General features: G+C 42.2%; 1 protein-coding gene across 5 annotated transcripts in view; it reads left to right on the forward strand.

Annotated features, from left to right (window-relative positions):
* Positions 1-23,474, forward strand: part of LOC147031690 (protein turtle homolog A-like) — a 185,256-nt gene that overhangs the window by 75,681 nt on the left and 86,101 nt on the right. For 3 of the 5 annotated variants that reach the window (XM_085852008.1, XM_085852002.1, XM_085852016.1), the window contains exons 3-4: positions 7,272-7,403; positions 10,378-10,517. In XM_085852008.1, the coding sequence (XP_085708134.1) occupies positions 7,272-7,403; positions 10,378-10,517 (272 nt within the window). Of the gene's footprint in view, positions 1-7,260; positions 7,404-10,377; positions 10,518-23,474 lie in introns of those variants that run through there. The other 2 variants (XM_085852025.1, XM_085852034.1) reach the window with 2 other exon arrangements.

Consider the following 23,474-nt stretch of genomic DNA (forward strand, 5'->3'; position numbering starts at 1 on the left):
GATAGGGATAAACTAACATGTAGCACGATATCTCAAAAAGTTGTGGACGGATTCGGATGAAACTTGTTGGACAGGTTAGGTGTGTGGCAAGGACGAATTGATTCGATTTTTGTGAAGATCCGAATCCGGATCTGGATACAATAATTATATATTTGATTTCATTGATTCTTCACCATTGAGAGATCTGGCCAAAAATGATATCGTGCTGTACAGCAAGATATTTCAAAAATGTAGTGGGCCCGGTATGTTCTCATGTATCAGGCATTCCGCGGCGGAGGTATGTGCTCCACTGAGTGCCCCTCTGGTATTACAAATAGATGGTCCCCAAAAAATGGACAAATGATCATGAATACTCTTAGTTGGGTGTGCCATCACAATCACCAATCAATAACTATTGTAGTTGGGAAATTAACCCGTGAGATTGCTCCTCCAGCTTTAAACCAAACAATGGAGCTCTATTTCAGGTACATGAGCCGAAGGCGCGTTCAACAACAAACACAACTTCCTCCTTCGAATGACACTTTTGATGGAAACATGACAGCAGTTTTCAAAGCCTAAGTCTCTGTGATGACATTTAAGTTACTTTGTTTTAAGAGAGGCACTTCATCAAATATTTACATGATAAAGGCTGGAGCTATCAGTGAAGCACAACCGACTCTCTAACCTGACATTCATTTTTACCCTCATACCCAGAGTAGAGGTTTATATGCACACAATGTCTGCTGTCTGCTGCTTTTATGACTTAAATTATTTCCTTGTTCATTGTAGTCTACTCTGCCGATATGTTCATTCCTGGTGGTCTACTCTGCTCTGCTGTTCATGGTAGTCAGAATATGTTCATTGCATTTGGTTTCTTGTTTGATCAATTTCAGTGAAACTTCGTTCATCCACACATACTGACAAATGCATCGAATAATGAATGAGGTATAGTATTCTTGACCAGACTTGGTGGTGCAATGGTGAAAGCGTCTGTTCTGAGTCTGGGAAGTGGGCGACTTGAACCGAATCATACCAAAGACTTGGTGCGTGTTGCTTCCGTGCTTGATGCTCAGCATTTAAAAGGATAGAGCATGGACAAACAATGCTGGGAAGACAATGCCAAATCACCCAGTATAACCCTTGCCGAGAGACTGCTTCGGCAGCCCCGACACTCTGTAAAGAAGGTGGTATATCCAATGAAAATATAGTATTATTCGCATACCTGCCGAGCATTACTGTTGCTATTTTAGTTGCATACTTGGTTAACACTTGATTCACTTGTATGTGAGATACACCTGCCGATAGTATACAATATATTTATGTATCTATATGTTAAATATGTATATGTATGTATATATACGTACATACATATGAACTTTCTAACCACTGAGAGAGTGACAACTGATATTAAAGATCGGTACCTTCCGGGTGACATCGAAAGCTGAAATTTTGCATGCCAATGGACACCTGTCTATTATTGCATGTGGCAGCTTGGCTGCCAGGTAGCTATCATTTCTTAGAGAAAATAAAAATAGAAAAATAAATGAAAAATCAAATGCAGGTGAGCGGCCCGAGACAATGGGGAAACACAGTTCATATGCTTACACAATGTGTAAGCACACCCCGCTAGTATAAATGTATATAGTTTATATATTTATCCTTATCCAAAATTTTCTGCACCACATTTTTACCTCCCCCACCGAAAGTGGGTGGAGGTTATGTTTTCGCCTCTGTCTGTCAGTCTGTTTGTGTGTTTGTCTGTCTGTGAACAGAATATCTCAACAAGTCGTGGATGAATTCCGACGAAATTTGGTGGACAGGTTGTATGTGTGACAAGGGTGAAATTATTCGATTTTGCTGAAGATCTGGATCCAGATACCATCAATTTTTAAGCGATTCTTCACCCTTGAGAGATAGGGCCAAAAACGACATGGAGCATGATATCTCAAAAGTTATGGATGGATTTGGATGAAACTTGGTGGACAGTTTGGGTGTGTGATGAGGACGAATTGGTTAGATCTTGGTGAAGATCCGGATCGAGATCCGGCCTATCAGTGGGATACAAAACGTAACCAGTTCAGCCTGGGGGAGGTATGTGCTTCATCAAATGTTGTTCTCGTTTTGACATGCGAAGTGCAATTAACATCCATGCGCAGTTGTGGTGTCATGGTGTCCCAATCTGCTTCGGTCATATCACAGGTACGGTAAACCGACCCTGAGCATTAAGATCCGACTGGAGATGAGTGTTGTAGATGCCATTCGTAATCTTTTCATATATTCCTCAAACTCTCAGAGTTATCTGAGAGCAACGAGGTCCCCGTCACAAAATAAAATCGAGTCTATTTGTTTGTTCCTTATATGTTTTCAACTCCCTGTTACAAATCATCCTGAAATTTGCTCAACCTCATTATTTTCAAACATGGAAGGTCAACGTCACACTAAAAACTTTTAATTGTTACTCAAATTGATGTAAAACGTGAAATAACAGCGTTTTGGCCGATCGGATGTCATACGTCGGGATCGCGGTGGGAGATGGGGAGGGAACTTGGCTGGCACCTCCGCCAATTACGGGAATCAAAGCGACTACATTTCATGATTGATATTCCGTATGTAGACTAGACATTAACATACAAAGGGCCCACATCTCCGTGGGATGAAACTTGATGTAATGAGGGGGGTTGCACACTCCTGTACAACCTTAAACAAGGAAATAAGGAGGGAATTTTTCGAATCGTTGCTGTTTTTCACTCCTGAAGCCCAGAGCCGGATGGACCTTGGTGGGGCCTGGTGCCAAACAAATTTGTGGGCCTCCATTGTGGGAACAATAGTAAAATACAGATCGACACGGAAGTAGTCTTTAAGACAGCACACAGCTGTATATAAGTTTTATTTACAATACTAACAGTTCAAAGTCGAAGCAGAAGCACTTTAACTGAAGAAGCTGCTGATACGATGCAGTTTTGCTTCATTTTCATCATTATTTTCTTTACGCCTGCATTTCTGAACACCCCTAAAATGTTTTTTTTTATCATTTGTGTTTCTAATTATCTAATTGTTCTCCAAACTAACTATAACTCTCCTGCTTTGCATATGTGGTACTCAAACTGGAATGTCCGCCATAAACAGTGTGGACTCTCGCGATGTCAATCTCTGGCACCATTGTAAATCCGGCACCGCATAAGCCGGGTTGTTTTTTTATTTTTGAGAGCGACCAAGGCAGCAGTCTGGCCAATACACAGGCCAAATACAGGGATGAACGATTTGTATAATAAATGAAGGGGGTTTTTTTTTTAACGTAATTTCGGTTTTATCCCAAGTTGTCAAGGCTGAATAGTGTGAAAGTACAGAACGGTCTCCCATCCTCATCAACAAATGACTCCTGCAGGTAACAATTGCAGGATCACACAAAATGGTGCTAATTCCTGACATTGCAATGCAGCTCACTGACGAGTCGTTCCCATTTGTTTGGCAACGACATCTGTTCCCAATAGAGCTCGCATTTGACATGACGATCTCTGTAATATGATTCAATGTCCATCTCTTTGTGTGTCACATAACTCCTCCTAAACTTTAGGTCGCACCCAATTCAGAATGGTACCCAATTAATCAGTTGATTTGAGAGGTTTGTACAAGTGCAAAATTTCCTCAAAACCCCATTTTCTACTGTTGCCATAGCAATATTATGTATTGTGTTCCATTTTCGCCTCAGCAGAGCTGTGCGGTGTATTTCAGCACAAAAGCGACGCAAAAACATTATTGTTTCTTTTGATGTTTTGAAAGATCAATTAAAGCACTACAATGTCTATTTTGAAGATTTTCAAATGCAGGGCCTTTTCTACAATGGAAGCAATGTTCCAGGAAAAGTGATAATACGTCATTACTGAGTTAATTTCCAGCTTTGTGCATCGTGAATGCAGCAATTGACTCACCGTGTCGCCGTGAGCAGGGTTGGTTACGTCAACGGAGCATGATCAATTGTACAGTTTATTTAATTACCACTAAGATAAAAAGTATTTGCTTATAGGTGAAATATGCTGAAGTGCACAAGAAAGCTGCTGACAATGAGAAAAGAGAAGAATATTCGTTAATAGCATAGCAGAAGAAACGCAGAAACCGAAGAACAAGTACGAATGAGGCAGGAAACGAATACAACGCGTCAGAGATTGACAATATCTACAGAAACCGAAGAACAAACAAGACAAAAGAGAGATATTGAATCCAAGTGATGCAGAAAAATAATATCGACAGAAACCAAAGAACAGGCACGACAAAGGCGGGAAATTCATTCCCGCCAAAGGAAGACATTGAGAGGACATTCACATCACGGCCAACACGATAGAGCAAGACTTGAGTTGCATGAATAAGCTATGCCAATTCCACTTCCACAAACACACTTCGCCGGACAAACGGATAGCACCTGTTCATGGTGCAAAGGATAATACTTTCTGAAGGAAAGAACGTCTGCAGGTGCAGTCACGAGGGAAAAGTCTTCCTCAATAATCTTAATCTATACAACGTCTCAGCAGCAGTAGTTGATTTATTTGCAGGTGAAAGTGATATGTCCAAAAATTTACATTCTTTTGTTCAAAATTACAAAAATGAATTTCCGATGGCATCATGTAGTGCCCACATTACACCAGTTCATGGGCGTGGTCCAAAGGTAGTCACTATACATGGGAAAGTCCATCATGCTACCAGTTTTTTGGATCCTCCGAAAGGACAGCAGAGGAAATTTGCTCAACTTTATGCACTTGACTCACAGCAAGCACTGCAAGAACGGTTGAAACTCCCTGCTAATGAAGGCACTCGACATGTTGTAATGGAACTTATACAAAGAGAACTTCAACAAACAAATCCATTTGTTGTGCATCACTTTCAAAGTGTGGTCCAAATTTTGCAACAGCAAATAAATGCTGCTAGACAGCAGGTAATCAATGTTCTTCCAGTGAAAATGGTGATGTCCCATTGGGCCGGCGAAGATGAGCGTCGTTACAATGATCCGACAGCATCTGAAATTGTTGCAGTTTTTGAAAGAGATCAAATATCTGCCCCAGACCCATCATCACATGATATCGTCATCTACCAACTGCTAATCAAGCAGTCCAAATGCATTAGTGCCTTATCCTCAAATGTGGATCCATTGACTTATCCACTTTTGTTTTTGTATGGGGAAAGAGGCTGGGGAGATGATTTACGTCAACGAGACCCACAGAGAAGATTGAATGCAAAACGAGTTTCTTTGTGCCAATATTACGCATACCGAATTGCCATCAGAAATGGCTTTTCTATTTTTCATTCTGGAAAGTTATTATTTCATCAGTGTCTGGTTGATGCTTACTGCACATTAGATGGCAATGAACTGAATTTCATTTGAAACAATCAAGTAAAGTTGAGAGCTGAAAGTTACCAAGGTCTCATTGTTCACTTGCAAACTAGGCAGAACATGTTAGAGTCCAGTTGGGTTGAATGATTATATTTGTTCTTGTGACCGAAACTGCAAACGCCCCTTGCGATGCTGGTTATATCCTCCTGGAAGGATGACTAACCAGCGAGTAAATATATAAGGTTCAATATCAAACTTTTTCAAAGAGTTAGAGGTACCTATGTGATCTAGCTTTCACATGTGGCCAACTATATGTTGTTGCTTCACACATTTGCCATCCTCAAAATATTTGGCTCGCAGTAGCAGCAGATTCATTCAACAGAATGAAAAACGTTGTACAGTATATAAGAGAAGTGCTTTGAATTTTTTTTTGTTGAAAAAAAATTTTCCCCCAAAAAAGTCGTTAAAAAGTTTTTTGCAAGCAATGAGCAATGCTGCAAGGTTTTTCTATGTAATTAGTCCGAGTTGCCAAGGCTGAATAATGTCAGTGTATCATGTAGCACTATTCCTGGTCGTAGTGCTATGACAAGTCATAATGTAATGAAATATTTCAATTTTTTTGCATGAAAACCATAGACCTTGGAAATTATCGTGATCATTCGAGGTGTTTGTTTGTTTGACCTCTTATGTACTCCTGCACTGCTGAACTGAATTAACTTAAAGCTGCAGCTTGTGCTCAGGGGTGAAAGGGAAGAAAATGTAGTGAGACAAGGGATATAAGTGGGAGTTGATGAAGAATTGAGGGAAGTGAGTGATTGGGTTGAGTGAAGGTGTAAGGAAAGCAGTGGGAAAAGGAGAATAAGTGGGAGTGGATGAAGGCTTTGAGGGAAATGTGTGAAGGAGTAGAGTGGATTTGGGGAAGGGGTTGCTGAGTGGGTAGATTAAAGGGAGTTGGGTTGCAGACGTTAGCTGCAATGGGCTGTCCAGCATGTATACATGTATACATATACATAAATATATAAATGTATATATATATACACATACACATTGTGCAAGCATATGAATCATGCTTCCCCACATTGTCTCGGGTCACTCACCTGCATTTTTTTTCCCATTTATTTATATTTTCTTTTACGGATGTTTTCCGATGGTTCTGCAATTTCTCCCGGTGTATCGGCTCTGATGTCCATCGACATGCAAAATGTCAGCGTTCTATGTCACCGGGAAGGCACCGATCTTTAATATCAGTCAGTGAGTCAGTAAGTCAGTGGTGAGAAAGAGCGTTATATATTACATAAGCGGTAGTCAAACAACCAGTAGTGAAAACATAACCACCGTCCACCTTCGGAGGTGGAGGTAATAACGGTGGGGAAGTCTAAAATGAAAAAAAACTTTTAATTGGTAAAAGAAGCAGAAGGGGTAAACAATAAGGATGGAAGAGCATATGTAAAACAGTTGTTGGAGGTTTAAGGGGAGGAGAGAAAAGTGGCGGTTGGGAGGAGAGAGGAATTAAGGAAAGGAAGGGGCAAGGTAAGCAGCTAAAATGGCAATTGAAATGGGAGGTAGTAGGTAGGCATCAATCATTCCTCCCTTATATGTACCTAATAAATAGATGTTCCGATACACATTTGTATGATGAACTGCCTCAAAATTCAAGCATAATCTCTTGTTCTTACACATTTTTGTGTCACTGTCACCCTACTGTGGCCCTGATGCCACCACGTTGGATACATGTAATATTCACCTGTTCTTTTTATATGCTGTTTTTCGTAATTTTGTTTGCTTTACATTTCTTTTTTTTCACATCAATATTCTTTGGAGTGTTTGGTGTAGGTGGTGGGTGTTACTCGTTCCTTGGGTGGCATTCTTTCAAATTTTGGAGCCTGGGTGCTGATGTGATGAGATTCTGATGGTTAGGTTTTGGTTGTTGGGTATTTCTGGTGGGATCCTGATTACAGTGTGTCAGCAGGTCGTCTGACAGTCTCTGAGAGCTGGTCTTTGCACCTGACCAATCTCCAGAGTGGAGATGAAGGTATATATGGATGCCGAGTGCTTCATCAGTCCTTGCTGCAGGGACAGTGGACGTTACTCACTCTTGCAGGTGAGGAAACATCTTAGAGATGATCATGAATGATGTCAACATTAATTAGCAAACATTGTGCTTCCACACTTACCCCATTTCACTCGGCGAGATCATTCTGCCTCACTTCACTCGGTGAAATCACTTTGATGTTGTTTCAAACGACGACATTTTTTCAAATTCTACATTGATCTTAGGCTCATAGAGGCGCTTGTGCATGAATCACATCCAGGACATGTGCATCAGGAGATACCATTGGACTTTAACGTGAATTTCAAGGACAATAGCAGACGAGGGACAAATACTGCCGATAATATATGGGATTTGAACCTGAGTTCCTTGCATTATGAGCCATTCATTTAGGTGGGAATGCCAAATTGGCCAAACAAATTATTTTCCATGAGTCAGTTCCATTGGAAGATCAACTGTTATAAATGACAATTTTGCATTAAGCACACACAATAGACAAAGATTTAGGGTAGATATGCAATTACTATGAACAGGAATGGATTTTTCTTGTGTGTTCAACCATCTTCTTTCCTTCACATTTCCATCCGCACAATCTCGATGGATCTCTTCATATAGACACAACACCACCAGTCCACGACACAATCTTACAGCCTGTGACTCCAACCCAGTCCAAAAGAGTTGTGCGTGTTCAATTTGTAACCCATTCTTTGCTTCCCTATTCAAATCTCATCTTTCAACTTACTTTCACTCTTTTGTCACTCTCCTCCCATCTGTGAAACCATCTCTCCATGCTTATCTTCTGATGCTCTTTCCTCCCGTCCTTCAATACAGCTGACAATATTTTTTCTCTCACTGATCCTGCTCCCACTGTCTTCCTTTTACCGCTGTGCCAGTTTGGCTGTATCCCCTGGTCTGCCTGACACCTCCCCCTCCTCCTCCCCCACCCTGCCCTGTTGTGGTTTGTTGCCCTTCTAACTTCAAGTTTATCTATGTATAGTGTCGAGGCTTGTGGAGGAGCTAGAACAGAACAGATCAGGACATAACAAAACAAAAATAGCAGTAGAAAGAGGGAATGAGGTGGGGGGGGGGGGACACCAACAGCAGGGTTGAGGGATAAAATAGAGTGAGACTTGGAGAAATATGGGACATGGGGAAGAATGAGAGAGTAAGGAGAGGACACCAAACTGAATGAAGAATATGTCTTGCCTTCCACTAAACCAGGGAAGCACTCTGTTATGTTCCAGGTAAACAAATGGGATACAGCTGCAAACTCATTGGCATCTCCCGCAATGAGGCTGAGTCTTTGGGCCTCTCACTCAATCACCGCAGGTTGGTCGGTGGTCTTTCTGTCTTCTACCGACTCCTCTCCAGCCTCGCCCCCCTGCTCCCTCTGCGATTTGTCCCCGCCACATTTCCACAGGGCGCTCAAGGTCTGCCAACAACCCCCTTCTGGTAAAACTACCAAAATCACGAATCACTGCTCACCTTCATTCTTTCATTCCTCTTTTTTTCCCACCTTTGGAATAAACTCCCTCACTCTATTCATTCCCATTCTTCCCTCCAGGCCTTCAAAACAACTGTTCAACACCACCTCTTATCATCCCCCATCCAAAACCTCGATCTTTTCTACCCCCGATAATCCACCCAAGCCCACCTCCTTCAAATTCCCTGCTTTCCTTCCTGAAAGTCCCTGTAATGTCCATCTTCTATTCTCCATGTTCCCCTTCCCATCCCTCTCCCTTCCACATATCTCCTAATGTCTCTGTTCCCCACTGTTTTGTCCTTCCCACTCCCTCCCCTCCTGTCTCATGCACCCCTTGATGTGCGTTGTGTGTTAGCTCTCATATGAGCCTCGACAAGGTATACAAAAAAACCCAAAAACTCTCAATTACAGAAGTATAAGTAAAAACTGGAAACCAGAAAGAGGTGGGGATTGGGGGTGTGGGGGGGGGTGCTAGTGGGGTAGAAGAGATCATGATTGTGGATATGTGTTGATCTGAGGAGGGAAGAACGAGATTGAAGAGATTGAGGAAGTTGATACCACGTGTGGGAAAAAGGAAGAACAAATGAGTGGAGGTGAGCATTGAGTATGCATTTTGAGAGTTTCACCAAAAGGGTTACTGGCAGACCTCCTTCTTGTGAAACTCCCAAAATACATACTCAATGCGCCCGTATGTACCTCGCAGAGACTCGGGAAGGGACAGAGCATGGAAAGGTCAGAGGGTGCAAGACCAGAAAGGAGGCGGTAGAAGACAGAGACCACCCACCTGTCTGTGATATGAAAGAGATAGGCCCATAGACTCAGCTTCATTATGGGAGATTGCAATGATTTTGAAGGCCTTGGCTTCCATGGTGTCAAGCTGAGCAAGCTGTGAGGCAGGGGTACCAGTCCAGAGGGGAGAGCATTATGTCCATCAAGCTGCAGATGAAGACCTTGTAAGTAGATAAAAGTTCAGATGTGCCAAGGAAACACTTTGCATGATGGATGATGCCCAATTGGCGGCTGGCTTTGGAGGCGAACAGATATGTTTGTTTGCCCAAGAAAGATTATGACTGATAGTGAGGCCCAAAACATTGAGTGAATGAACTTCTTCAAGATAATTGTTAAGGAAGTAGATGGGAGGGTTCAACAGATGCTATTTCCAGAAGACACAGTGAGAGTGTTTTTTTTTCAAGATTGAAAGACGTATTCCAAGTGTTGCACCAGCTCATGATTCTATCAATGTCTGCAGAGAGGGAAGAGGTTGCTACTTGCCTATTTTAGGGATGAGGGATGTCACGTCAGAAGGTGGAGTCATCAACAAAGAGATAAAGAGGATTCTCCAGACAGTCAGAAAGATCGTTGATGAAGATTAGGAATAGGACAGGGCCTAAGACACTGCCTTGTGACACTCCGGCATTAACAGGGATGCAGCAGCTCTTTCATGAGCCTCAATATCCATAAATCTCATTAATTTCCACATTCACAATTCACTCAGTCCTTCGAATTTCAAATATTCTTAATTTATCCACCATCTTGTTGCAGCTCCTCCAGAATTTACCATACCACCTCCCTTTGAGCTTGAGTTAGAAGAAGGGGAAATGGCTTCTCTCCCCTGTGCAGCACGTGGGAGTCCCTCACCCTTCCTTACCTGGCACTATGGTAACAGTAGCATACTCACTGCGGTAAGTATCAACTTTCCTTTAGACCACTTTTTCTACACCCTCCTCCTTTTGCTGGTGTTGTCAGACACTGGAGATTTTGGAGGCAACAAAATACCAAGCATAAGCAATTATTACTGTTGCGATGATGCTTAGTAATTGCTGCTGATAGCATCGTACACGTGTGCAAATATTTTCGAGGTATTAATATGAATTTGGGGTGTAGCATTACATCATATAGTGTGGTCTCCTTTAGCTCCAATATGTTTGTTCACTTTGAAATAGTTTTGCTGTGTTAGCTCATGTAATAAATCATGCCTTTCTACTTTCATCCAAGTTTTTTCTTTGTCTTTTCTCTTCATGAACCAATATATATATATATATATATATATATATATATATATATATATATATATATATATATATATATATATATATATATATATATATATATATATATATCTGCCATTAATCACTTGGAGTAGGGTCATTTAAGCTCTTCTGATTGAGAAGTCATTAAGAACATTGACTAAGGAGCGTATTGTCGTTTGACAGACAGCTGATTGACAAGCCATAGTCAATCACATCATGGAGCTTTCCAAGCTCTGAGGACTTACATTTGTTAATTAACCCACAGCACACTGATGAGGACTTATCGACGTAATTTGTAGATTTTACTGGCAAGAGCATTGTGAGTGATGCCCTGTGAGTTGAAAGAATTAATATATTATTTATTGATCAGAACATTTATAATGATAACTGCAGAAGGCCAGAAACAGGACCTGACAGAAGGCCAGAAAAGAGCAAATGGACGTGTAATGAACAGTTTTGATTAATAAAGCAATTCTATCTTGCTCTGCACTAAACCAGGAAAGCAGCATTTGTAATTACACACATAGTGGGAGGGAAAAAAACGAGAGATAGGAACAAAGTAACTGATAAAAAGACATTACTTCATGTTCGGGTTTGAGTGGGAGCTCTTCCAAGATAATCCTCAGACTGGCCAGCTGAACCCTAGTCGACCACCCTATTCCTCCTGTCTGCATTGTCACCTCTGTGACCAGTGCTGGATTAACCATTAGGCAGACAAGGCATGTGCCTTCGGGCCAGCCAAAAATTCGGGCCAAAAATTATTTTCACATTAAATATTTGTCTTTTTTTGTATTAAATATTTTGTTCTTGAATCAGTTCATCTTTTATCTGGGGTCCATTTCCATGAGCCCGAGATCTAATTTAAAATTTTCAGGCCATTCTCTAAAATTTCAAAATGTGCCTTAGGGCCAGCCGAGGCTTAATCCGGCACTGCCTGTGACATGCGCAGAGTGGAGTGAGTTAGTTTTTTATTGTCTGTCTGCCTTTTCTTAGTCTGTTGTTTTTAGTTTTCTAGATGAGTTTTTTAGTGTTCTAGTTTTCTAGATGAGCAGTCAAACAAAATTGAAAATTTTTCCAAACAGGAAACATACTGGTTTATTTCGGGACTTCATGAAGGACACAAACCACAGGCACAAATAACTAATTTAACATGTTAAATAAGGTGGTGTAAAAACATGCCGCATCAATCAAACTTACCCCAAAAAAATTCTACAGCCTTTAAAACCTTTCTTTTATGTCAAATGACATATACTTGAACACTGTGGAACACAAATCGCCTTCTTGTTCTCAGTACTGGGGAATATCGAGATTCAGACAAAATGGCTGATCGTAAGAAATATAGATTTTGCTCAGAAATGCAAAGCAAAGGACCTTTCTTGTGTTCTTTTTCTCAAGACTGTGCAGGGTAAAGCGTTCGATGAACTCTCTGGTTGTTTCCGTGTTTATTCTGTTTCATGTTTAAGGACAATGTCTTGGCTTACAACCACTATTAGAGTTTAAGCTCTGTTGCAGTTTTGTCCCGAGGAGTGTCTTGAAAATTTACCGTGTTTTTAAGTGTGTGCTTTAGTTAAAATAAACGTTTCTCATTTTTTTTTTTGCAATTAATGTACATTTCCCATTCTTAACCTGCCTGAAGTGTTGGTTTAGTTTACGTGATTTTGATTTGATATGTAGAGCATGATTGCTTGTTTATAATTGGTCCTGAGTTTCTAATTTGGCAAAGTGGTTTTCCTGTTGTGGGTTTTTTTTTTAACTTGTTTGGTCCTGCATGCGAAACCAAGCTTGCTAAATTTTCACCTGAAATCTTAACATGCACCACAGTTCAACTGTTCTTGTGATTGGATCATAGCCAGCTTGTCGTTTCTACCCATAATGACAGTATAATAAACTGTATAACCCGAAACTGGCTGGCAGGATGGCCCCGACCTCGAGGTACTCACACTCGCCCCTAAGCTGTCTAGCCTTGGTGCGAATCTCGACGCAGCTATAAACTGTTAGAAATCCCGGTGCTTCACAGGCAGGGTGATTCACAATGTGTGTGTCATGACTCGGATGGATGTTAAACGGATGTCCCGTCTGCCGGCATTAGTTGGTGGATGTTAAAGACCCCACGGTGTCCTTCGTGAAGAGTAGGTGAGTTATCGCCAGCACCCTGAATACATTCCAAATTCCTGCCACAACTACTGCTGGAAAGGCAATGGCACACCACAAAAATATTACTCTTACTCAGGAAGCTGCTTAGGTGGCATCGGAGAGAGAACGAGAGAGAACGAGAGAGAACGAGAGAACGAGTGAACGAGAGAACGAGAGAACGAGAGAACGAGAGAACGAGAGAACGAGAGAACGAGAGAACGAGAGAGAGAGAGAGAGAGAGAGAGAGAGAGAGAGAGAGAGAGAGAGAGAGAGAGAGAGAGAGAGAGAGACCATACCATAGTCTTCCCTGCTTTTCTTTCCCCTTTCAATTGCTTTATTTTACTTTCTATTCCATTGCATCATCCTTTTCCCATTCGAGGGTTATCCTCTCCTTGTTATGTACAACAGAACAAAGAAAGAAAAGTAGAGTTTTTATCAGGTGGATTAAGCATTCAAATAAAGTGCAACAAATATACACTTGAACAAAGTTATTAGCACACCTTCAAATAATGTTGTTTGTGAAAAACATTGAATCAAATTCAAATTTTATTTTAAACATGAATGAAAAACTCTTCATGCACAGGCTGTATTTTACATTCATCACTCGACCAAGGCAAGTTTGCACACGCAGCACATACAACACAGCTCGGGTATCAATTTGAAAAAACACTTTCATGTGGTCATTGTTAGGAGTACATAATGTTGCGGGCCGGGGGTCGGGTGAGAAGACCACTAGGTATCTCGACTCCCACCAGGCTCCCCGGGATTGTAGGCTGTCACACACGGATAATTCCGTGACGCGGCGGGTCGCTTAACCGACCGTGGACGCCAATAACTCAACCGCGTGACCGAGGGTCCTCCCGTCTATGGGTTAATCGGGTTACCTAATTAACCACGTGACTTAATTACCGGGGAACACGCCCTCGGTACGCCTTGTCCACACCAGATCACTTTACCAGATCGGATGCAGCCGAGCGACACTGCCAAGGACGTACCAGCTAAAAGGAACGGATCGTTGGGAATAAAGTCCCGGCGAAACTAGGATTAGGACCATGCTGGATCAATGGAAGAAAAGACAAAAATGAGCAGGGAACATTTCTCGTAATAATTTATTAACAATGGGCGAGGAATGGTATGTGGCACGATCAAGATTTATTGGGGTGTGTTTGCAGATCTAGGGGAGAGAGAGGTGGGTGCAGCAAATAAACAAGCAATTTACAAAAGCGGACACAGAGCAGACTTAACTCGAGATTAATAACAATAATAATAATAATAACGATCTTCTGCAGTCTTACTTAAGCAGACAGGCACTAGGACACGCACACACACAGACACAGAAAACCCGATGAAGAGGAAGTATTGAAACAGGAAGAGAAATAAGTTGAGGCAATGATCTCAGTACCTTTGTGCTTGATAGCACGACTCGCCACCAATACGTTTCGGGGGGGGGGAGAGGGGGTGGTGCTCTGTGGTGTGGTACCTGACAGTGGGCACATCATCTCTGGCTTCAGCCGTGCGTATGGAGACCGTGTTCGTGAAGGAGCAGCTTGAGTGGAGAAGGGGCGTAGTCCAGAGTGCGTGGACGGAGTGGTAGGCGGGACCAGGTAGGTGGGTGGGGTTGATGTTTTGTGGGCCGAGATGAGGCGGCGGAGTCCAGACGGGTCGTGGCGGTGTCGACGAGGGCGAGGCGAGGGAGACGGAGTCCAGGCAGCAGTAGGCGGGTCGTGCCGAGGGATGAGGGCGAGGCCAGATCGAGCGAGCGAAAGAGAAAGAGAGAGAAAGAGAGAGAGAGAGAGAGAGAGAGAGAGAGAGAGAGAGAGAGAGAGAGAGAGAGAGAGAGAGAGAGAGAGAGAGAGAGAGAGAGAGAGAGAGAGAGAGAGAGAGAGAGAGAGAGAGAGAGAGAGAGAGAGAGAGAGAGAGAGAGAGAGAGAGAGAGAGAGAGAGAGAGAGAGGCAGAGGGACCGCTCCGACCTTTATAGAATGCGGGGGGCGGGGCCACCCCGAAGCGAAACATCATCACCTGAATTGGGCGCTCCGATTGGCCCCGACCCCTCACGTGGCCCACTAACTTTAGCTGGAAACCGCCTCACTTAGTTTCCAGCAAGGTCATCTCAGACAGCGGCAATATTCCGCTCCGACCTCACGACATGAGATGAATCGCTCACACCGAAATTGGCACGTGAATCGTCCTGCAAAAACCCCCGGGCTGCACCCTGGCGACCGATCGAGGGTCTCGCATGCCCACTCGGGCATCCGACCAGAGCCAATCAAAGCACCCACTCCGCGCGCGCCAACGTGGCCCGCACTGCACAACACTCCCCGGCCCGATCGCAGCTTCGCTGGCTGCAGAGACACGAAGATGTTCACCATCCATCGGGAATCCGCTGCTGCCAGCGAGGGCCGAAGGTACATCGTTATGGATAAATCCATGCAAGTTTCGCGAGCGGCGTGCGTGTCTGCCTTCGAGCACATTCTATACAGTTCGTGGGGTTCGGCCATTACGCATATGGTCAGTGCTAGTTTGTGCGTGGGGCGAACACCGATATGTGTCGGATATTTAGGTTGAAAAGGAACGCTCCGCTTCTACTTCGCACACTCGTATCCTGCCCAACATGGCGTGGAGTCGCCTTTATTGGCCTCCGTATGTGTTTCGTGCAGCGTGGGCGTCGTGCTGGCTGTGTTTCCTGTGTTGTGGAAAACACCATCGGGTGGAAATTACCGCTGTGAGTGCATTTGGCAGACTGTGTTTTGTACGGAGGGTTGTGGGTGCAGTGTCTGCTTGGCCTTTACTGAGGAACAATCTCACAGCGCCGGGCGCATGTGGCTCAGATTTACCTCAGGAATAATCAGAAAAGAAGAGTAGGGACGAAATGAAGAAGAAAATGATGCAAGCAAATCTCACAATGAGATCATCGCAACGCACGCGCCAGCTGTCCCACTAGACAAAAGGAGAGGGACTATCTCCACGTATAATAATGGAATAACTGTCTTTGGACACCTATCTGTTGTATGCATGCGGGTCTGAGAACCTCAACAATAACAATATCATTGCGTACTTCTATTGGCAAACCTGGTGTTGGTTTCGTGGTTAGGGTGGCTGGCTCGGGATCCTCGGGTCCTGAGTTCAAGCCCTGTTTGCTGCTGAATTAACACCAGGTGGTTGACTCAGCCTGTCATCCTCCTGAGGTCAGTGAAATGAGTACCAGTGTACTGGTAGAAGGGCACAGCATCATTGGCACAGCTCTGCTCCAAGAAATGGTCAGAGTGGTGACCTGTCCAAGATTGTTCCAAATAGCCAAGGAAAAACTGCTTTGGCAGTTCCAATGCTCTGTTCAAGAGTATGGTCCTCAATAACGATACCTCTATTGGCAGATTGTTTTACTATTGCAGATTTTATTTAACAGCTTGTAAAGCCCAAAGATGGCATATTATTGGGATAAACACTACTGCGATGTCCTGCAGTAAATTTGAATGTCAGCTTGGCTTTCATCAAACTGTTATCAGCAAATTGGTCTGCAAATACCGACAAAGTAATTATGCTAAAGACATGCCTCGATCTGGATGACCATGGGTGACTTCTATAAAGAGAAAAAGGCAGCTCTGATCATGTTTGCCAGACGTATTATTTTTTTGCCAGAAGCACAGTGTTGTGGTATGAATGGAATCTCACTCAGAGGTTATCCACGAGAACCGTCTTGAACTAGCTTCGGGCTGCAGGTTACAAAGATGGTAGACCGATAAGATGCCCTCTTCTCACCCCAGAACAAAAAGTAGCCCAATTGGCATGGTGCCAGGCACGTCAGCGCTGGAATCTCACATCCGGGAGGAACATCCATTGGTCTGGTAGCTGATTTCTTCTGTCCGTGACTATTGGTAGAATTTGGGTTTGGTGGCAACCTAACATAGATAGCCTACACATCCAAGAACATTTTAGAGTCCATCCTATTTGGTGGCGGATCTGTTATGATGTGGGGCTGCCTGTTACGATTGTAAATTGACCTTGTCACTGTATCGGGTAACCTGACAGGCAAAAAGTACCATAGGGTCATTTTGGATTGCTTGGTTGTTCCCTATTTTGGCAACCACTCACTTCTCTCAAGACCTGTATTCATGGGCGACAATTCCAGACCCCACCGTTCTCGTGCAGATACAAACTTCTTGTGAAACAATGCCTTGGCCAGCAAAGTCCTGATTTAAATCCATCAAAGCATGTTTGGGACATTCTTGGGCATATATTTAAGAAAATGGACCCTCCTGTACAGACTCTGGGACAGTTGAACACTGATTTGCACCAGGAATGCGAACAACTCCCTTTGGATTATCTCTGGTGGCTTTTTCAGGGGATGTGAAGGAAGCTTGCAGCAGTCATATGTTCTAATGGTGCTTACTCACATTACTGACCTTGTGAGACATTCATTCCATTGTAACATCATTGTATGTCATCATTAACAGGTGTTGAGTCCCACATTACACAATATTGCCAGCAGCCCCATTCTCAAGTCATTATATTTTTTTGTGTAAAACAGTGTGATTGCAAACATCCTCATTCGGCCATTTAAAAAATCAGCAAAACCTCTGAATTTTCCTCAAGTGTTCCTCAAGTACTCACTTCCGGTTCTGGGTTTGGAGCATTGGCAGGTCTCCTTGGGGGCTCCCTGCTGATGATCTCAAAGTTAAGTTTCCGGTCGTTATCTGTCCCGTTTTAACTGTTTATTTTCTCACCTTCATGTTACTGTGTGTTCCTAGTTCGGTTTTGTTTCAAAAATCGTGCTATTTTGTGAGATTTCGTCGAACTTGTTCTTACTGGGTACTTGAGGCCTATCCTTGAGGTCTGAGGCCTACCATTTGTTCCCCTTGGTGTACGATCATGTTTATTTGTTTTTTCTCCCCATTATCTTCAATTTCTATCTTTCCCACTTTCTTAACGTCCCCCATCCCAACTAAGCACTCTATTTCTTATCTTTAAAAATAAAAAATAAAACTGCAACCATTCTCCGATTCTTCTTCTTCTTCATCTCTTCTTCTTCCTCCGCTTCTTCTTCCTCCGCTTCTTCTTCCTCCGCTTCTTCTTCCTCCGCTTCTTCTTCCTCCGCTTCTTCTTCCTCCGCTTCTTCTTCCTCGATTTTTTCGACAACACTTCCATGACCTAATCTGTTGAAAACTCTCAAACATTAATAATAATAACAAAAACGATCTCTTATAATGCTTCATCTTCCTTTTCACACGTGTGGTACTCTTTACTGTATCAGAGTGCACTGCTCTTCTGCTATTTTAACAGACTGCTCTCAATTCTACCTTTCCTTCATACCTTGCCTAAAAAATCCAACTGTTACAGCGTTTCTTCTCTCCATTCTCTCAATTCGCCTTTATTGCATCCCTCAAGAAATGTGTTTAATCGCATAACTGACCTAAAACTTAAAAAAAACCCCAGTTTGCGATGAATGTTCGCTTTCCATCTACCATTCTTTTTTTCCAACTTCAGTGCCAACTCACTCCGCTCACCCCTCACTCTCAAAGCAACCATCCCACTCTTCTCCCTCCAAGCCTCCCTCTCACCTCTCTCAAAAACTCCCCCCTCACCTTTCTCCTACCATTCATCCTCCTCACTCATCCTTCCCAAAGTTGCTGCCCCTCCCATCCACAAAGCTGCCTCCTTCCACTGCCCTCTCACCTCCATCTCTTCACTCCACCTCCTCAAATCCTCAACTGCCTTCTTCGCCCTCTCTTGTTCCCCCTCTCCCCCAGCACCACAGAGCCTTTTCTCCTCCTCATTCGGCCCCCTCCCCTAGCTATTCTGCAATCCCCCACACTTTCAACAACACTCCTTACCTCCCCCCTCGTCCCTTGTCCTACCCTCCCCCTCTCCCCCCACCCCCTGCACCCAAAGCCTCCTCCCTTCCCTCTTCATTAAAAGTATGGACCTCAAATATCCGGGGCCTTCACTGAAACCTTTCAGATCTTTCCATACAGGTTGCCACTGACAAACCAAACATAATCTGCCTAACATAAACTTTCCTCCCCCAAGACGTGTCTGACTCCCAAGTATCTCTCCCTGGTTACTCCCTCCTCCGGTTTGACAGACCTGAGCCTCACTCTGGTGGAGGAGTTGCTCTCTTCATCAAAGAGTCTATTCCTCACTCTCCATGCACTGCCTTCACTCCCCCACACTCCCAGGAATACCTCTGGCTACGGCTTCCCCTCAACTCCCACCTCATGTTTATATGTGTACTGTACCGTCCACCTAACAGTGATGACTCCATCTACACCTCACTATCCGAAAACATGGACCAACTTCTATCTTCTCATCCAAACTCTCTCTTCCTCATATGTGGCGACTTCAATTGTCATTATGCCAGTTGGCTAGGTGTGGGTACCTCTCTCATCTGTCATGGCACCTCAGCAAAAGCTTTCTGCGACTCATTGGGACTGACTCAATCGGTCAACTTCCCTACCTGGATCTCAACCAGTGGTACTCCATCTCTTCTGGATCTGATTTTGACAAATTTCCCTGACAATATTTGCTGCTCTTTCTCCGCTCCAATCCGTTCTTCTGACCACGTCCTTGTCAAAGTGGACATCTCTCTGGCTATTATCAGAGAAACACCTCACTGCCGCCGAGTCTGGCATTTCACTCAAGCTGACTGGCAGGGTCTCCAAGCAGCCCTCAAACTTATAGACTGGTCTCCTATCTCTACTTTCTCCAACATCAACTCTTCCTGGGAATTCTTTCAAAGAAACTTGCTCTCCCTCATGCACAGATTTATCCCCTCTCGTCTTCAGTTATCCTACACTTCGTCCTGCCCTTGGTTAACTGAAGCTTGTGGTGAGGCAGTTGTCCTGAAACAACTTGCCTTTGCCTCATGGAAAGCAAACCCAACTGAGGGCAATCTCAGTTCCTTCCAGAAAGCTCAGAACAAGTGTGTATCTACCCTCAGGAGAGCCAGAAAACAACATCTTTCTCATCTCAAGTCTGAACTCTCAAACCTCTCTCCCTCCTCAAAATCCTGGTGGCATTGAATCAAATCTGTTTCTGGTGTATGTTGCCCCTCCATCCCCTCCCTTACCTCAAATGGCCGCACAGCTGACTCCGCACATGAAAAAGCTGAATGCCAAAACTCGGTGTTTGCAGCTAAATCTTGTGTCCAAAACCCAACACTTTCTCTACCCACCTTACCCAGTCGCACCCAACTGTCCCTGGACTCTGTGTCCTTTTCTCCTGACAAGGTGGACAGTGTGCTGTCAAACCTCGACTCAGATTCTGCCACCGGTCGAGACGGCATCAGCCCACGTGTCCTCAAAGCCTGCTCTTCTGCTCTTGCTCACCCTCTCTCTGTTCTATTCACCCTCTCATTTGCCCAAGGCCATCTGCCATCTGCTTAGAAATCAGCAAACATCACTGCCCTGCAAAAAAAGGTGCAAAAACAGATCCCTGCAACTACAGACCAATCAGCCTTCTCCCAATCATCAGCAAGGTTATGGAATCCATCATCGCTTCAGACATGAAATCCTTCCTCTTCTCCAATGGCTTGATTTCTGATCATCAATTTGGTTTCAGACCAGGTCACTCTACCCTGGATATGCTGCTTCTACTCTCCGAACAATGGATGGAAGCCCTCAATGCCAGACAGGAAACCCGAGCCATATCCCTGGATATATCACGTGCTTTTGCCACAGTCTGGCACCCTGCCCTACTCACCAAACTCTCTTCCCATGGTATCCAAGGCCATCTCCACTCATGGCTCACAGACTTCCTCTCCTGTCGCAGTCAACGTGTGGCCCTAAATGGAGTTCTTTCATCCCCCCTTCCTGTCAGTAGGGTGAATATACTGATTCTGGCTCACTTTTCCCCATGTAAGTGAATGGGGGATTTTCAGCGATTCATATTTTTTTTCCCTAAAAAGTAATCCCCCTTTTTATCCCAAGGTATATTTATTTGTCTCCCCTTTTAACCTCGGGACACTTTTTTAAAAATAACCAATGCAATAAGATGAAGATTTTTTCAAGTAGTAAAGTAGTAATGTGATTTGTTAAAGGTGATTCTAAAGAAATATCTAAAACATGTAAGCCTGGGGACACTCTTTTTCAAATAACCAATGCATATTGTTTAGCTCACTCATTGAACCTATAAAGATTTGTTCATTCTCAAATTCCTTCAATAGTAATAATTTTCTTTGCGCAATAATCCCCATCTAAAATATTTAAAAATAAAACATTTGAATCTTTATATTTTTTAAGATACCCCTTTTGTGCCATTACGAAATGATAAACTTCTCTTTATGCTCTTCTTTGACCACCTCCTGAGCCACATATCATTTTGAGATTATAGTAAATTGTTTTTCCATTGATCAATTGATAACCATCAAAGTTTTCAGTCCATTCAAGGATACTCTTTCTTTTCACCTTTGAAAAGGATACTCTTTGAAACATTTTCACTATACTCTTTCTTTAAGCCATTATACAAATAATCATACATCAATATCTTTGATAAATCAAGAACTGCTGTTCCAATGTAAATTGGTTTATCCATGACAATACTTTCTTTTTCGATATGAATAGCAGAAAAGTTCTCTGAAAAAACCTCTTCTCTCTGAAAACTTGGTTTATTTATCAATCTTGAAGCTTCTTTCCAAGATGTTGCAAATCTAATGTTTTGCCTGTTTCTTACATTCTCCATTGTCTTTCCAAAGACAGCATTATTCATCAATTTATAGAATTCCTCTTCAAATTTTACTTTTGTATTTGTTCTCATATCTGTATTGAATTTAATATACTTTTTCATCCAAGGACTTTGTTTAAATTTTAAAACTCTATGAATTTTAGCTACTCTCAATCCTTCTCTCAAAAACTGTTTCAAGCTTCTCTGATGCAAAACATATCCCTCTTTATCATAGAATGTTGTTAATAACTTTTCTGTTGATTTGCCTTTAATATTAAAAACTTTTATGATAATCACTTAACCATTCTTTCTTTGGGGTTTCTTTCTCACATGCAAAAGGAAGGTCTTTATGCTTATTATGAAGATCACTCGGGTACCTAAAATCAACTTCAAAATAATAACCTTCTTCTTTCTCATTCAATTCCTCTTGAGAAGATAATAACAATATTTATTGAAGCCTTTTCATAATCCTTTTCTTCCACCCACTCTAATTTACCATAAGGCAGAGATTGAGACATTGCCCATCCATACAAATTATTAGCATCAAAATACATCAAATAATTCCTGTATTTTTCACTATCATAATTTGGAAGATATTTATTATTTGCTTTAGCATATCTTTTTGAACATACTTGTGATATTCCACCTCTCTTAGACTTCTCAATCATCAAAAGCATATCGATATCACTGATTAAATCTATATCTTGTTTTGTCATTTTCAACATTGCGCTCCAAGTTAAACCAGGAGCTGTGAAATAGTGGGCAGGATCTAATCCATAACAATTTTTATTATGACAGAGTGATCTAAAAGCTTCAAACACATCAGCTAACAATAAAACATCTGTTTTTAGATACAAATCATGATATTCTCCAAGGTTCTTTATCTTAAATATTTTCCAAATTTCTTGTGCTTGTTTATATTCCTTATCACTTATCTCTTCTTCATAAAGGTTATTATAGAAACTTTCTTTTGAAGGAAGTTGTGTTTCTTAAAATCTCATAAATTAATCCATATAATCATAAGGATAAATTCCCTTACTTGAAAGAATTTTCTCTTTACTTTGAATTTCATTCCTTGTTTGAATTTTCTCTCAAGTTAGAATTCCCTCTTTAATCAGAATTTCATCTTTAATCAGAATTTCCTCTTTCATCAGAATTTAATTCATTGTTTGAATTTTCTTTATAATTAGAATTTCATCTTGAGTTAGAATTTCTTCATTAATTTCCTCATTAATTAGAATTTCCTCTTTACTTTGAATTCTCTCTTTATTCTGAATTTCCTCTTTAGTTAGAATTTCCTCTTTTGGAAAGAATGAATTAAGATTTGGAAAAGACCCCGTGGAGCTTAGATTTGATGCTCGGTAGGCTAGTGGTGTTCCCGTAAACGTGTAAGAATCTCGAAACCTAATACGAGTTAAAGGTTTTGTGAACATCATTTTTGTAAATGAAATATACTTTTGACTTGTATTTGTTATGGCAGAAATATTCCCTGGTGTTTTTGAAAGTTCATTTATAAGTAGATGTGTATCATTGTTTGCGCTGTTGTGAAGAAAGACTGGAATAAAAGAAGGAAATTTATAATTAAGATTACAACAGGAATGAGCGGGACCTCTATATTTACAAGTAAGATGACAATGATCCCTAACTTTAGACTCCTCAATTTCCTCCTCACAAATATGACAGATATTGTTCTTTCTAAATTCTAATTTTTCTTCTTCAGTTAATTTCATCGGTTCATTTGTTTCTTTCATTAATTTAATTAGTCTTATACAATCCTTTTCTAATCGTTTTACAAACTCTTGTGAAGCTTTTTTTCCACT

This window comes from Eptatretus burgeri, chromosome 2 (genome assembly GCF_056783735.1).
Source record: "Eptatretus burgeri isolate ZD-2024b chromosome 2, Ebu_testis_v1, whole genome shotgun sequence".
Classification (NCBI taxonomy): Eukaryota; Metazoa; Chordata; class Myxini; order Myxiniformes; family Myxinidae; genus Eptatretus; species Eptatretus burgeri.